Source organism: Crinia signifera, chromosome 7 (genome assembly GCF_055691185.1).
Source record: "Crinia signifera chromosome 7, ASM5569118v1, whole genome shotgun sequence".
NCBI classification, from domain to species: Eukaryota; Metazoa; Chordata; class Amphibia; order Anura; family Myobatrachidae; genus Crinia; species Crinia signifera.
This window is the reverse complement of record NC_139223.1, coordinates 70,202,473-70,219,262: the sequence shown is the minus strand read 5'-3', so window position 1 is coordinate 70,219,262 and position 16,790 is coordinate 70,202,473. Positions and strand designations below refer to the sequence as shown.

The following is a 16,790-nucleotide window of genomic DNA, read 5'->3' as shown; positions in this document are numbered from 1 at the left end:
CCCTGCCTCACTGTCAGCGGCACATACTGTACCGCCTCACTGTCAGCGGCACATACCTGCCCGACTGCCAGCGGCACACACCACCTCACTAACTGCAACATATCCCTGCCCCACTGTCAGCGGCACATCCCGCCTCACCGCCAGTGAAACATACCTGCCTCACTGCCAGCGAAACATCCCCGCCTCACTGTCCTGTGTATGGACAGGATGGCCACCCGAAGGATGCAGCCTTAGGCAGGAAAAAAAAAAAAGTTCCTGCCTGCAACAAAAACTATTTTAATGGAAGGCCTGGAGCTGAAGCTCCATCAGGCCCACCGTTAATCCGGCCCTGGTTATATAACTGTGGTAGCTCCAGAGGAGGTTCTGCAGCACAGTTTAAATAGGGGAGCCGCACCAACTGCAATACCAAACAGACTCACTGACTGTATTTAAGTTGGGACTGTGCTACAGCCCCTCCTCCGGCACTGGTTATATGGATTTTTACCATTGGAAGGTAAATGAGGAAACTTACAAACATTTGCGTTGAGATGCCCACTGCTGCCAATTGGGGTTGTTTCTGAGTTTAACCCAAGCAATATGACCAACCTGGCCCTGGCCCCTTCACTGCAGCTAGGGCCCTCCTCTAGCAGACTGTAAGCCAATTGTGGCAGGGAAAGTGAAAGGCTTGTTTAATGTTTATTTTATTATATGTGGATCTGGCTTTATATGGATCCTAGTGGTGCAAAACCTGGGTGTAATGTAGTCTTTTTTTGCAATGCCATGCCCATCCAGTGAGGCTGTACGTAGTACGTATATATGTTTAAAATTTTTTACTGTTTGCACTTGGAGCCAAATTGTCTAGAATTGAAGGGCACTATAATGTGACATAATATGAACTGGGGACACTGTCATAATGTGTATTGGATTAGTGAGGTCACTAGGGGGTTGCAGGGGGTGAGGCCTACACCCGGGTGTCACCCTTCCGTAGGGTGAGACCAAACCCACACGTCCATGCTGTGGTCCGCACACATCCCCTCTGGCAAATCACAACATAGGAGGAGAGGCACTGGCGTAGTCAACCTAGTTAAATATTAATATATATATTTTCCCTCTATTTCTTATTGACTTCAATGGGACATGGTAACATTGCATGTAATAAATGGCAGTTACATTGAAGTGAGTGTTTCTATAAAAATTGGGGTCCCTACATTGAAACGCTTTTTGCTCTGACTCAAAAGAACTTCCTTCAGGTGAATTAAGTGGAAATTATTACATCACTTTAATTAATGTACGCTTTCTGGCTTTGACTGCTGCTGTAGGGATAATTGATTCACCCCACTCCTTAAGTTTTAGGGCTTTTAGGGTCTTCTCATGCGTATTGGGCATTAACTGTTGTCTTAAGCCCTGCACACAATATCGCTATCATTATCGGCAGTCCTGCCAAAACAAACAATTGGTGCTAAAAACAGTGAACAATATCATTAACGATATCGTTCAGGGACATATACTGATCATGCAAATGCTGCCGATATTATGCCTGCGAATGGATTAGCATAAACATCCTTTCACAGCCTGATGTCAGCTGCCCGCCCCCCGCACCCGAGTCATAGCCGAATTTTCATGGGAACACCCAGCGTTTTCATGGGAATGCCCATCAAACGCTGGGCATTCCAATGGGCGCGACCACGGCCCGCCGCCCCTCACTGCTGTGTGCAAGCGGCCAGCAAATAATCAATTCACACTGGCCACTCGCACATAAATGTTTATGCGCAGTCGTGAAACATCGCTCCCCTGTGCGAGCGTGTAGGGGAGCAGTTCGATTAGAATCACCCCACCCCATAGAGTATGTACCCAGCTTTAGACTTTTCAGGATTTGGACCTTAATTATAGTCTGTGTTTATTCCATGTCGTTAATTTCTCATTTACAAAAGCCAACAATTTTTATATTATAACCTGCATTTTAATTGTTTTATATCAAATAATAATAACCACCACAACAACATTGTGATTAATTACAATTATCTTAATCCCACTATAAACAATGTGTAAAAAAAAAAAGGATTTTAGAAGGCGGAGGACAACATACTGATGACCTGTAACTCTTTTGCTGTAAGGGTCAAAACCAATATACTGTATATAGCACTCAGCATTGGAGGGTAACATAAAGAGGCAGCAGTGTACCAGAAGTCATTATAAGCTCAGTAGTAGTCTATTGTACCTCCCTCACCGCTTAGTAAGAGTAAACACATCAGATAGCGGCATAAAGAACAGCTGTCCTTTTGTAGTTAAATGTTGGGTTAATGTGAATCATCTATAGGACAGCTGGATAAATAACGGTGTTACAGACTTGTCCTTCAGATGGATAATGAGTACAAAAGTAAGTCGATATCATACTTTCCATAGGGTTGCAGTATCTTTGAAAATAAAACAGTAAATTGAAAACGTTTATTAGAACTCCTTGGTCCCTTCAATTAAACTACCAGAAGCATTACATTTACATGTGAATTGATCTATTACATCTAGTTCTAGTTACAATCTTGTAGATTAGACTCCCAAGAGGAAATTAAAAGTCTACCAAAAGTCATGTCACAGTTGCTCATACTGTTTTCTGGGTACACACTTAAAAGATTTCTCCATCCACCCACTGGCAGAATGTCCGATTAATTAAGCTACGCACCAGTGATTTTTTCAACCTCTTTTAACTCGTGGCACACCAAACAAGATTTTAAAATTGCCAAGGTACACTATCAGACCCCACAGGTTAAACACATTGGCTCCCATATGAAAAAACAACCACACTGGTCCCCACAGGGACACCCAGATGAACTCCAATTCCTATGCAGTCTCCAGGCAACTTCTTAAGCAATGAGTCCTTAAACAAGAACATCAAGACTGACAATGACACCATCGATGTGAGAGAGTGAACAACAACAGCCGCCACCAAATAATTAGGATTAGCAGGTGACAAGAGGGGGAGGTTCTAGAAGCCAGATCTGGACCACTGACATCAGAATGGGGTGGTCTCATAAGCCCAGTTTACAGAGACATGACTTGAGCAGAAAGAGACCAGTGAATAACAGTTGAACTGGTGGTGATGGCTGTAAACTGGTGTGGCCATCTCTAGCTCAGGGCACACTAGTTTTCAATGGCACGTTGACTGAAAAACACTCGGGATTGGTTGGGTACAAAATCCGGTCAGTCGAGATCCAATCTGCATGGCAAGAATCCCTTCACAACCTGGATATTTTTATCCTAACCTACACCTCCTGTAGCCCTAAACGTTATCGCTGGTTACTAATCCTATTCGTAGCCCAAGAGGATGGTAAATGATTAAAAAGATGAGAAAGTGTGTCGACCACACTCCTTTTTTAAATAAGTTTATTTTACATTTTTTCAGCTTTAAGCAGGTTATCATACCCACACTTCACATTTCAGTATCGTTTTAAAATTCTTTCTTCTGTAATTCAACTCATTTAATAGATATTTTACCAGCCAACATGTATTGGTCTATAAAAGTTTTAAGTGGGGGGAGGACATTCTCCTCTTTTTTATTTGGAGTTTAACTGTTATTGGACATCGCCCTGTTTTTCCACTCATTATAGAGTAAGATATGTTTCGCTATCTGGAATGATTCTAATCCCATATACACTAAGAGTGGAGCGACAGGAGGAGGGGGGGAGGGGAAAAAAGAAAAGAAAGACTTTCAACATATTGGAAGTTTCACTGGTAAGAGATATATATTCTCCTGGTCCACTCTGGGTGCTTCGTTGGTATTAGTTCTTTGTACAGACTAGTTTTCATATCTCGACATTCTGGGACAGGGATTACATCACCCCCCTTTTATGATTTTTCATGTCCTTCCCTTCTCACTCCCCCTCTCCCGACATTGGTCAAGGCGGCATCTCGTTAACATGGGGCAATTACCCCGGGATACATCGAACATAACAAGTGAAATATACAATATCCGTGTGAAACTCTGCATATACTAAACTACAAATGAAAGTGGAAAAAATAAAATAAGTGAATAGGAGGTCGTGCATTCCTGACAGGTATGGGACCGAGATTGAAAATATGTGACCCGCCCCCCCCTTTTTATATATTTTTTATTTATTTATTATTATTATTTTTTTTTCATTTGTGTTAGATTTACTACTGGAGTTAATTAACTATGCTCCTGTGAATTTATACCATTTAGATTGATACCACTGGTGCCAAATATTGTGAAATTTAGTGGACTCCCCTTTAGAGGCATAGTGATACTTCTCGTGCTCATATATCACGTTTACTAAATTGACCCATTCTATAAATACCGGGCCTGTTGTAGCCATCCAGTGCCGTGCAATTATCAACTTGGCCGAAGCCGTAAGAATTATTATAAGAGAGCACTGCTCTCTGGATATATAACCGTCTCGCCAAATTCCTAGAACCAATTTTTTAGCTGTGAGAGTATCCCGTGGTATCCCCATATCTACCAAGACCTGTCGTATTTTGTCCCAGAAATGACCTACTGAAATACACGACCATATCAAATGCCAAAAGGCGGCCCCTGACTCACCTTGGGCATCTATCCGAAGCTGATCCTGCCATTTTCTGTAGACCCACCGGAGTTATATATGTCCTATGAAGAACATTAAACTGGACCTGTTGAATGCGGATCGATCCCGTCGCCCACCTTGGAGCAGCCAACGCTTCCTGCCACTGTCCATCCGTCAAGGACGGGAGGTCTCGGGCCCATTTCTGCCTTAGCTGTGGTATCCCCTCATCTGGTTCCATTGTGACTAAGAACTTAATAATTTTTTATATCTGTTTTTTCGGGGTCAGTTATTTCACTTCTTAGTGCTCCTCTCAGCACTTTGACACAAGTCTTTCAATTTATTTAGGTGAGTTTCTCATATTCCTTTTGGTGGTTATTTAAGTAGTAATTTCTGAACAGTGGTGTTACAGTAATAGGCTCCTGCTAATCACATTATATTTAGTAAATGTATTGCGATAATGAGCATGTCATATGCTGCACATACTGTATGTCTTGCTACTACAGTTTTACACAGCGGGACAACTAGACTAACACAATAAACAGGTAAATATTCCTGACTATCTACATTAACACGCAGGGGAATGCAAATGCACATTTCGCTACTATAGTGTTCTCAAGGCGGGTATGGGCAGTGCAGCATGACCTCTGGCCACCATGCTGCGCAGAACGCACCTCTGAGTCCCGGCCACTTGCCCGCTCCAGGCCACCCCTGTAAGTAGATGAGCGGGTCGGGCCACGGACAGTGTTCTAGATTACCATGAGTCAGAAAAGTCTGGGAACTACGGTATTATTGCATTAAATAAAATTGTTACTTCTTCCATATGTATTTAAAAAAACAACATGCATACTACACTTGGGGAAACAATTATGTGTAATGTGGCCACAATAGACAAAAGGACTTCATGGGGAGAATTCAATTGTCAGCAGATGGTATTTAAAGGAGCTATTCAATTGTTACAGTGTTCAGGCACAACCGGCTGCAAGCACCTGCATTTCCTGGGTGTGGCAAGCTTAAATAAGCTATATGTAGACTTTGGCTATTATTACGCCATAACTTTAAATAATCTAAGCTTCAGATATTCCATTCACTTGCCACTTGTACAAAATCCAGACTTTCATGCTATGTCACCTTATTAATTCTCAAACTTAAAAACCATTATCCTATTCGGAAGCTGTTGCCACATTCTATAACTGGTACTTTTAATTTAATTTTCTACAAGCCCAACATTATGTAAATAAAATATCTAGACATCTCCCTGCGGGGTATTGGGACAACTTATTATTAGTGGTACCTCCTGTATCTAGGGGAGCAATAGCATTATATTACATAGGTTTCTCAGAAGTTTTTTGGAACACTCTTCTTTGCGGTCAGGTTTGGCACAATGGCAAGAGCATTTTCCTCCTTCAACTACTAATGACCACCTTAAAATTTTAGATTTCATCACTAAATGTACCTCATCCTTATTTCACCATTCTTATACTTCTTCTAGGGGCTTTATCATGGGCATCCTAGAGTCTGGGGAGTGATCATTGAATACCCCCCCCAATGTAACAAAAAATGAAAACCAGTGGCAGGTGTCTTGTAATGTTTCAGTCAAGTATGTTGGATAAATTATTTGGAAAGCTGAGGTAGCAAGCGATTTTGGTAAGCGATAGTGTTCTGCTAATAATCATAACAGAAAACTAGAAAAAAGAAAAAGTAAAAATAATGTATTAGTAATATCATGGTCACTTCTAAAATGATCTAAGTTCTAGATTGGTCTGACCTGAAGCAGTTGCCCAGCCTCCCACTGAGTATGCATGGCGGAGACGGTACAGATTATTATGGTATATGCGTGCGACATTTGCAACTTAAAAAAGGAATCCTATAGTTGTATTACTTCAGTGTAAGGCAATCAAGGAATACAACAGTGCTGTGTGAAATGTAAGAACTATAGTCTAACCAGAAAAATAAACAAATAATAAATAAAACCCCCACACATGTTAAATAATATATAGTTTTATTACAGTAAATTTTCTGAAAATCATACACTGCAATTTACAAAAAAAAAAAATGTACACGATAAAACAATTATTGCATTTTAGGATGAAATGTGTTAACATAGAAAACAATTCATTTAATAACTTCAGCAACCCCACCGCCATTATAGAAAGTGCCAGTAAGGTGGTATGTCTTTATTACTGCGGTATTACAGACTAGCAGTCACTTCCATGCGACAAAATAAAAATCTCCCTATGCCCTGTGACTGCCTCATGTTTCAGGACATTAGGAAGCGGATCACTGAAATCTCCCTCTGCTTGGTGTATCTTGTGCTGGCGATGACCGGTCTGCTTCCAGTGTTGCATGTCTTCTAAAGAACAAGTACAGATGGAGCTAGAGGCAGTAGCTGCCCATACAGCACAACCACATTGGCGATTCAGAGGAGGGAATTCTTAGTGGTTGTACATGGTTTGAAATGTCCCTTGGCAAGGATTGATCTCTGAAACCTACAATCTTCCAAATGCCCGCATGGAGCCAGACTCACACAGAGGTTTAAAACAGGACATACTAAGTAGTTACAGTATGTGTGTTAGGCAACCACTGTAGGATATCTATCAAAATATATGTTGTGTGACATTTCCTAATATCGGTGGGAGAACACATTATATGTCCTACTCTACCTGGCTGTATTTCCCCCAAATGAGAGCTCATTACACAGATCAAATGAATGTCACAATAGAGAAAATGGACTTTATGAAACGTATCTCATTTTGTAGCATGGTTTTATTCCAGAAATAGGGAAACGTTGGCACTCCAGCATGGTCTGCAATGGTTTTAGCATGGCTAAATAGCAAAACTGCAGCAGGGCATGCTGGGATATTTAGCTCAACAACAGCTGGAGAGCCAAAGGTTTCCCATCCCTGAGTTGTTCTGACAAGTAAGGAAATGGTTCGTCTCCACACAGTGCTTCTACGTCAGATAGCCGGATGTTACAGGAATATAATCACTGCTGGGACTGCAGCAAATCACGGCTAGGAGTTAAAATGAATCTCTCTCAGTATTAGTTAATATACAAAGATCTTCCACCTCACAGTATTTCATCAGTGGAAACCAATAACCATGTTCTTCAATGGTTTCCAACCTGCACAGTGACAGCCGGGCAAAGGTACACCATGTTTCATACCATTACTCTGATCCGCTACACGTGCTCACAATTTAACAGTCAGTGATCACACGGAATTCATTCTTAACAGTCCCTTAATGATAGCGGGACGACTTACAGCTGCACAACACCCGATCTTAAAGAAATGGGACTTCCCACTGCTGCAGCTGGCCACAAATAACCAGTATCATTTTCTCCTCTGGCTGTCATCACACAGCTTGTGACAAATCCTGACACAAACAAACTAGTGATGGCCCTCATGAGGCATCTGCTTGCGTATTATGATTCTGATCATGTGCTTGACATACTCAGAAGGGTCGTTGAAGGAACTTGATAGGAGGGGACCCCACGCTGCTCGCTGGGCTTTTCAGGTACGACTCATAGGAACCTGGAGTCATTCCAACCACAGTGTCGCTCTGAGGCGTCTCTCCTTTAAGAAAATCATCCTCATCATCGGCAGCAGCAGCTGTCTCCTGTGGTATAGAAGATGGCTATAGGTCATTAGATGCCAGTTTACACCAAACCACAGGGGATAAACAGGTTGCATTACAAACAAAGGTATTTAATAGCTAAAATACTTGAATGAGTGACAGCGCTGATGACCTCCAAGCAATCAAGTAAATAATAAAACACCTCTAGCATCCAAATGCTGAAACTTTCACCTCAATAGACTGCTGATGTTTATTTAGGGTTTAATATAACAAGTTACGCGCGGTCACTGATAGGCTCCTACACAGGCACCTGGAACCGCTTATTCCAAAGAAGCTCTTACCACCGGCACCGGCTACTTCTGGGAATGCGTGGACACAATGCTGTATACATCTTCTGATATTAGCTATTTGTCGCTAGTCCCTCACTTAGGGCCCAGTCTGCGCTTGATACTGGAGACTATGGGCTCAATCCAGAAAACACCAAAGAACGGAGCAGCTATCAAGTTAATCACTAGATACAAGCACATGCAGGCATCTTAATAAAGAGGTTTATTGCTCAAATGTCTCTATTAAGACAAGTCCTTTAGGGAATTTACAGCATACAGTTATTCTGTTGAAAAGGTGCGCTCTGTAGCAGTCTCTTAGCAGTCCCAGCAGCAGCTTCAGCCGGGAGGATGAATGTCCCTTCCCCCCCATCTCCTAGTGTCGGTGGTCCTGGTCCCTGCACAAGATGTCCCCATTGTCAGCGCACCCTTAGTGTCCCGAGGAGAGTGTGTACCATGCTGTGCGCCCAGTAGACTGACTGAGCCCCTCGCTGTGAGGAGAAGCTGTCAGCGCTAGTGTGCGGAGGAGAATCCTGTGCAGTGCTGCTAGTAAGGAGAGAGATCACAAGGCTACTATCCCCTCAGCGTGTCTCTCTGAGCCCCGGCAGCTATCCCTGCCAGAGGCTGAGAAAGAGCCAGCTGTCGATCACCTCCTCTGATTTGCCTACAGAAAGAGCTGCAGCGCTACCCCACTGACAGCCCTCACAGACTACAGCTTCAAACCTGCACTGCATGAGGGACCTCCGTACTGCAATCCCTCTGCTGCAGAAAGCTTCCAAAATCGCGTGTCACCTAACACCACTATATTCTCTACCAACATATTCTACAGAAGTCCAGAGGATGGACTTATTCTTGACTTTGCAGGCCACGTTTTATCCAGACCTAACACACAATTGCACAGGGGGTAAGTCCATCCTGGGTCCCTTAACCAATCCAGCTATGTGAATTGACCCTGTTTCTATTGGACAGTGGAGAGTGCACACTTCCCGGTACCTGAAACAACCCTGGCAGGAAATCACACTCCAGTTGTAGGTAAATGTGGGACGGGCACCACCCCAGTACCTAAATTCTCCCCCCCAATACCAAGCGTTATGCACCAACCTACCATCACTTCCGTCCTGGCTGGTACCAGGAGCTATTCCGGCCCACCATGGATCAGCTGTGCCCAGCTCGAGCCAGGCACATAATGGCCAAATGAACAGAAGATTTAGCAATTAAACATAAAAAAGAAAAAGAAACAAATACTGGGATAAATGTTGACAATTAATAAAGTATACCTTAACTGGCTTCTGGGGACGTTTCAGTTCTTCAGCATTAGCCTCTTCCCAAGGCTGATAAGCAGGATCTATATGCTTCTTACACCTGTGCAAAAGTACAGACTCTGATAAATGTAAAAAAATAATAATAAAACACCAATGAGGCCAACACATCATTAAAAAATATATAATTGTCCATAAATCTGGGCACAAGTGTAAACTAAAGTATTTGTACAGTTGCTACGTAAAACATTCTTACTAGGGAAGCCAATTACGGGGCATATTTTTAATCTTGGGATTCATTTCCCTAATTAAAAAAATAAATCAAATGGGCTTGTGCGGCCGGGAGCAAGACGGTGCGGCCTACGCAGCGTTACCTCTGACCATGTCACACAGCCTGGGACGGGAGAAGCCAGGCAGGATCTGAGCGGGTTCTCAGACATTGCTCGGCATTAGACTTCAACCCTGGGATTGAAATTGAAAAATACATTTTGGGGACAAATCCCAGGATCCTGACTGTTTTGGGATTGACCACCCTAATGCTTACCCATGGCAACATTTACTCGATATGCAGATTTAATCACTAGATTACAAGTGTTTTTTTAAGAAACAGAACTGTCTTCATAACTAAATATACAAAATCACCTTTTCAAAACACAGGGATCAAAAGGAAAGAAACTGTCAAGTGGATTAGTGCAAGTGTGAATGGAGTCACCACCAGTGCTGCTTCTTATGACCGGGATCATCTGACGGCTGTTCCGCTCTATGATGGTGTAGCAAAACACCAGCTGATACTTCCTGGATGGCGACAGATAATCAGAAATTAGCAAAAATACACAAAAAAAACAACTTCCCTTTATTCTTGGACTCTATCTTGTAAAAAATACACACGCATATAATAAAATAGTACCTGGTTAAATACTTTGCTCCGACTCCATAGGGGGCACTGGAATGAACAATGGGTATAGTTGGAGAGGATGGGTACCAACTAAACTATTTTTCTCACCAGGCTTGGTCTCCCTCTCCTCTATATCTGTCCCCCTGCCCACCGGTTATGTTAGTAAGCCCACAACATGGAGAAGAGGGCAAAGAAAGACTGGCACACATGTAGAAATGCAATCATATAAAAGGTTGGGCACAGCACAGGTTACATAGATACTAAATACCACAGCCAGTTGCATCAGGGTGGGCATACTGTGTCCAATATGGAGTACTAGGAAAGTATTTAACCAGGTAAGAGTATAAGGTGGAGCATCTCAAAGCGGTCACCGCCATGAGTGGGGACGCTCCTGAGCTGCATGGAGAACTGTTCTTCCGAAGGCTACGTCATGAAATGCAAAGGTGTCAAACGCATAAAACTAAATTAATGTGTGGACAGGAGACCAGATGGCAGTCTTACATGTAGAAGAGTCAGCATGATAGAGTCTTACAGCAGGGGCAGGAAGATCCGCAAATGAAAATGCATGACTAATAGTCAAGTGGAGCCATCTGGCCAAAGTCTGTTTTAAAAGCTGCCCAACCCACCTGGCTTGTGAAAAGCAAAGAGGACAAACAGAGAATCCCACCAAACACTTCTGGTTCTATCCACATATATCTGGAGGGCCCGCACAAAATATAGAGTCTTCCACTGGTGTCCAGAACGTTAAAAGCAGGTACCACAACCCCTTGACTGATGTGGTACCGAAACACGACCTTCCAAAGATACCAAAATTAATCTGCAGAATGGACAGGACAGATACTCGCCAGGCCGATGCTATGGCAAGTAAGAAGATAGTCTTCCATGAGAGCCACCAAATGTCCACACCTTCAAGAGGGTCAAAGAGAGGACTGAAGCATTCAAAGAACCAAAGGAAAGGTTCCATAGAGCCACAAGGGAACATAAGGTGGCTAAATGTGGAGGATACCCTGAAGGATAGCCAAGTGCTGGGTAAGAGTGCAATTTGGTGCTGAAAGAGAATGGAGAGGGCGGACACATGTTCCTTCAAAGAAGACAGCCGGATGCCCAAATCCAGACCTGTCTGCAAAAAAATCAGAGGACCCACTGGTCTGGATGGAGGTACGGGTCCTGAGACAGAAGATCCAACTGCAGAGGAGAACCTATTAATATAATGGAGGCCGGAGGGAAAACTTATATGAGCCAAAACATCCACAGTACTGCCAGAGAGTTGACCAGGAGAGTCCCAAGAACCTTGATGCAAGAACAGTACCTCAACAGCTGTCAGTTGTGCCAAGATGCCATCATGTATACGTCCGTGATGCCGCAATAGCAAACCAGCAACTGGAAGACCTCCGGATGCAGAGCCCACTTGCAGGAATGCATGTCATTACATCTCAGAAGTCCGCTTCCAAATCCTGTACACTGGGAATGAATACTAATGACAGAGCAAGAAGGTGATGCTCGAGCAGCGCCCCCCAATTACATCATCACCTTAGTAGGTGCTAATGTAGATTTGCGCCAACTGATTTTCCACCAGTGTGACTGTAGAAGATTCACGGTCAGACGAATGTAAGCTTTCAGGACACCAAGAGCCAGGAGGAGGTAATCTAAATAAAGGCAAGATTCTGACACAGCCCACCACCACCACCACTTCACCAGCGGTGTTCCCATTTCAAATTGGCCTGAACACTGGGACTGCCACTAAAGTCCCACAGCAGAAGTCACCAACCACGTTGCCGGTGCTGCCAGTTCAGGAGTTCATTAACGCTCATGAAAACAAAAATAAAATAAAACATATATAAAGACCAGGGTACAGCTTAAAATCAGCCCCTCACAAAAAGGTGCACGCTCTTGCCGTGGCAGGTAATAGAGGATAGGGAGACCTGGTCTGATGGCAAAAAAATTGTTAACTAGTTAGTGACCAATCTCTCCTCTCTAACTATACCCAGATTTAATCCCCATGCCCCTAGTGGAGGATGAACACCTGTCTTCAGTGTTGCTTAAAATTTATAGATGGGGCTTGTTTAATACGAAAGGCTTATTACCCTTATTCTGAATGTGTTCTAAACTACCTCATGTAGTCTATTAATGCAAGCATGTTCCACCTTCCAATGAGACAATGTAGTCACAGGTGACTGGAGAATCTCAGCGAGTGGAGCATTTAAGGGCTTTTGTGGATTACAATAAACTATTGCTTAAAAAGAAAAAAGGGTACTTGTGTAATATCTGGGCGCCCGATTTTTTCCTTGCATCGCATGCAATATAGTGGCATACAATTCATGCGATGCGATTTTTCATTGTAAAGACCCAATTTTTAATTGTATAGTCACCCATGGGTGATTTCATACCCCCACTATCCAACTACGCATGGAATTGATTTTATATAGTGTGGCGAGTGCAGCGAGCCACCGAGCCCGAAGCGTGGCGAGAGTAGCGAGCCCCGCGAGGGGATGCAGAATACATGTAAAGTAATCCGCGTCCGCTCGCCACGCTTAGGGCTCGGTGGCTCGCCACACTATATAAAATCAACTCCATGCGTAGTTGGATAGTGGGGGTATGAAATCACCCATGGGTGACTATACAATGAAAAATCGGGTCTTTACAATGAAAAATCGCATCGCATGCCTTTAGTGGCATGCGATGAAAAAAAATCTGGCGCCCAGATAATACACAAGTACCGAAAAAAGGTATTGTAAAAGATGAAGGTTTAATTAGCAGGAAGGTTTTTTTTATGTATTTTTTTTTATATTTAGGGTAAAAAAAAGAAAACATTATATTTACCGAGTAATTGCAGCAAAATAGTTCACCACTGAAGGCAGACAAATCTTCAGAGGGTTGAGCTGACACATAACAATTCGTTCAAAATTCAGAGCCTGCAGGTAGGTTAAACCTTTACAAAAACATAGAAAAAGTGATTAGCGCTCAACGTTTAAGACCATTACTAATAGAGAAACATAGCCATTTGCAATGTGTGAAGTATTTTATCTTTGGTGAAGGTGTGCATCTCAAGGGCTTGAATGGCCCCTCGAGGTCCTGTCTTGAATTATGGGGTTATTCTGGTAAACAACATTGTTGCTGATGAGTAATTGATATATGCCAATCATAATATTCCATAATATGGGGTATGTTGATGGCTGGAAATGTCTAAGTCAACAATAAATAGGTCGACAACATATGGTCGACACAAGCAATATGTCAACATGACAATGATCCTGACATGTGCACACTATTTTTTGACTAGTCATATGTGTGCCTTGGAATACATAAGAATGTGGGGAGCTTGGCGTCGGTCTTCTGGCTGTCAGTAATCGGATTGTCGGCATCCCGCCAGCTAACCACCCCTGTGCATTAAAACAGTAATTTCTCATTTTCACCAGGATTTTTCTTATTTGCTTGCTTTATGTAACTTATGCTCAGAAACCGCAACTTAAATATTAATGTTTTAAATGGGCCTCATTACTGCAGATCTGATTGTTTGGCCAGACAGCAGAATCGTTGGATATGTGACCACTGCATACCAATAACTCAATAAATATATATTATATACATCTCAAACACACAGTGCTACGGAGATTTACCTTTCCGCAAGTTCCCTTCTAAAAGTTGCTTGTGTCGGAATATCATGGTGTAGAACACAGCCTGGCAGGTAGCATAGAAGGGCCCATGGAAGCTAATGTCACAGTATGCCCTACTGCCAGCATCCTGGTTATCAATGTAGCCATGAAGCCAGTTCATGAGGAGATCGAGGCAAGCTTTCACGGTCCTGTAACACAGGAGAAGGGACACTGCATTATAGGCCTATGCTGATTAGAATACAGAATCTGGCGAGCATTCTATGCTGTACAAATGAAACCGTAACATATCTGGGAACTTCCTACCCTAATAGTCTGCTACGTACATCATCCTAAGTATGAATGTGCAGGGCTGGAAGTCACAGCATCCATACACTTACTTTTATGAGTGCACATTGAATAACTAGTTACTATGGGCTACAGTGTAGGGTAATACAAATAATTAGCAAATACAAGGGCAATGTCAGTTGTCTGCTGCCAAGCAATACTTATAGTTGAATTTAACATGCACAGTAGAGTATCTAGTTTACCCAAGCGGTATTTCTGAGTGACAATTTCACCACGGTCTCAGAACTGAACAGAGAGATACTTACACGATAGGAATAAACTTGGCTCGAGCCAAAAAGCTCCCAATGTAAGTGCCAGCCGTCTGTCTGATGATTGGAGGGTTGTTTGGATTTTGGAGTTTCTTCCACAGATGTTCCAAAAATGCTTCTGCAAGCCCCTGAATTCATGGTTACCGCAAAAAATAAAGTGTGGACATCGTTATACAGACTATATTTTTTGAAACAACATCTTTTGGATACATGTCTTCTATTGCACTGTACAATGAAGATGGAAAAAAAAATCATTGTGGCAATTTGCAAAATTGGCAGTGTCGCCATGAGGGGAATTCAACAAGGTGCGAGGTTTAGTTAAGAAAAATATAAACCTTGTGTACCTCACCCAATATTGAATTACAGCAGGTATGCTGCCCTCGATTCCCACCGTATCCAACTAAAGAAAATAAGTTACAGGGTTTCCAGCTCTAAAAACCCCATGGCACTCCGCCAATAGAATTTTCCCATGTGAGCATTTTTTGCCTATTGTTTTCCTTGCACTAAGTTTTAATAATATAAATATATTTGCAGGACTAAAATAAATAATATTAAATAATTCCTAAGGATCGCTCATATATTTAAAAAAACAATAATGATGTTCTTGTTCTATCCATTTCTTCAAGATCATAAGAGGCACAGGGAACACTGGGTAAAAAAAAAAAAAATTGGGAAAACTCTCCCAAAAATCGGTCACGTTCTGATTACATTTGGACGAGGAGTGAAAAAGTATACTCCACCATATCTAAAGGTGGATATAAAGAGCGCTCAGGAACTGTATACAGATGTGGCCATGCTCATCACAGGTGCCACTTTCATGGCATAACGTGCACACGAGCTGCTGCTCACGTGTCAGTTGCTGTTGACTCATTGAAAATACATTAGCTGGAAGCTAGTGGCAGCCAGTGCGACTTGTTGTGCCAAACCTACACTAGCAGTGGCTACATCTGTATAAGAAGTAGGACACTGCAACAGATCTTTGTTCTGTGAGTGTTGTAACACTGGAATTCAGATAATTGACATTTTTCAAACTACATTGCAAGTACATTAACATTTTGCTGGTAAACTACCAAACATTTAACATAAACACTTAAATTCGTATTGTGAGCAGTGTTCTCATCAGCAACAGGATTCTGGCGCTGGTATCTCAACTGCTGGAACCCAAACAACTGGATGCCAACTACATACCACCTAGGGATGCCAATCCCGGAGCATTTTTTCAATCCCGGGATTCGGGATTGAAAAATGCTCAATCCCGGGATTGGCATCCCTACTTGGGAGCTAGGTGCAGACAAGCACTATATGCGCATCCACACGCCATTTTTGGGGAGGAAAATCACTGGGCATTAAATAAACCACCCCCCTCTCTCCCACATTGCCTTACTTTTGAGAGGGGCAGGCGGCAGCAGAATGGAAGCAGGCTGCTGGTGTGATGCGCCGGTATGTCACTGGACTGTGCAGCCGGGAGAAGTCGGGCGGCGAGCAGGTTCAGTACTGCAGCCTGCGCAGTGTGACCACCTCCGGTGTCACAACTCGCTTGCTGCCCGACCTCTCCCGGCCACACACAGCCACAGGCAGCGGCGAAGAGCATCCGGAAGAAGGGAGCGGCGGTGCGGGGGCCTTTACTGGCTGCACAGTATGACGGGCAGCGTGACCTCTGACCACATCACGCTGCGCGTCTGAGCTGTGCATGATCAGGGACAGAACGAAGCAGCCTGGCAGCGTCTGAGCGAGTGCTCAGACGCTGCCCAGCATTAGACTAATCTAATCCCGAAATCCCGGGATTGGAAGCTCCAATCCTGGGATTCAAATCCCGGCAATTTTGGGGCCAAATCCCGGGATCCCGCCGATCCCGGGATTGGCCACCCTAATACCACCGGTTTCCCACATAAAATAAAGCTCGTACACATCTGCAAATACATAAGCCAACTGGAGCGACAAGGCGTCTCTGCTCCATCTACTGACCGACCTCATACAAGTAAGATATAGCTTTAAAAAAGGTAAAAGTGGGAGAAAGGC

The 16,790-nt window shown here is 43.2% G+C and overlaps 1 protein-coding gene across 1 annotated transcript in view; it reads right to left on the bottom strand.

The window, feature by feature from the left end:
• Nucleotides 1-6,467: 6,467 nt before the first annotated feature.
• RRN3 (RNA polymerase I transcription factor RRN3) overlaps nt 6,468-16,790 on the bottom strand; it is a 32,469-nt gene continuing 22,146 nt past the window's right edge. Inside the window, exons 13-18 of the mRNA XM_083153305.1 lie at nt 14,769-14,899; nt 14,182-14,366; nt 13,385-13,493; nt 10,312-10,464; nt 9,688-9,772; nt 6,468-8,129 (exon numbers count right to left, since the gene is read on the bottom strand). Coding sequence (XP_083009431.1) covers nt 7,965-8,129; nt 9,688-9,772; nt 10,312-10,464; nt 13,385-13,493; nt 14,182-14,366; nt 14,769-14,899 — 828 coding nt within the window. The 3' untranslated portion in view covers nt 6,468-7,964. The remainder of the gene's footprint in view (nt 8,130-9,687; nt 9,773-10,311; nt 10,465-13,384; nt 13,494-14,181; nt 14,367-14,768; nt 14,900-16,790) is intronic.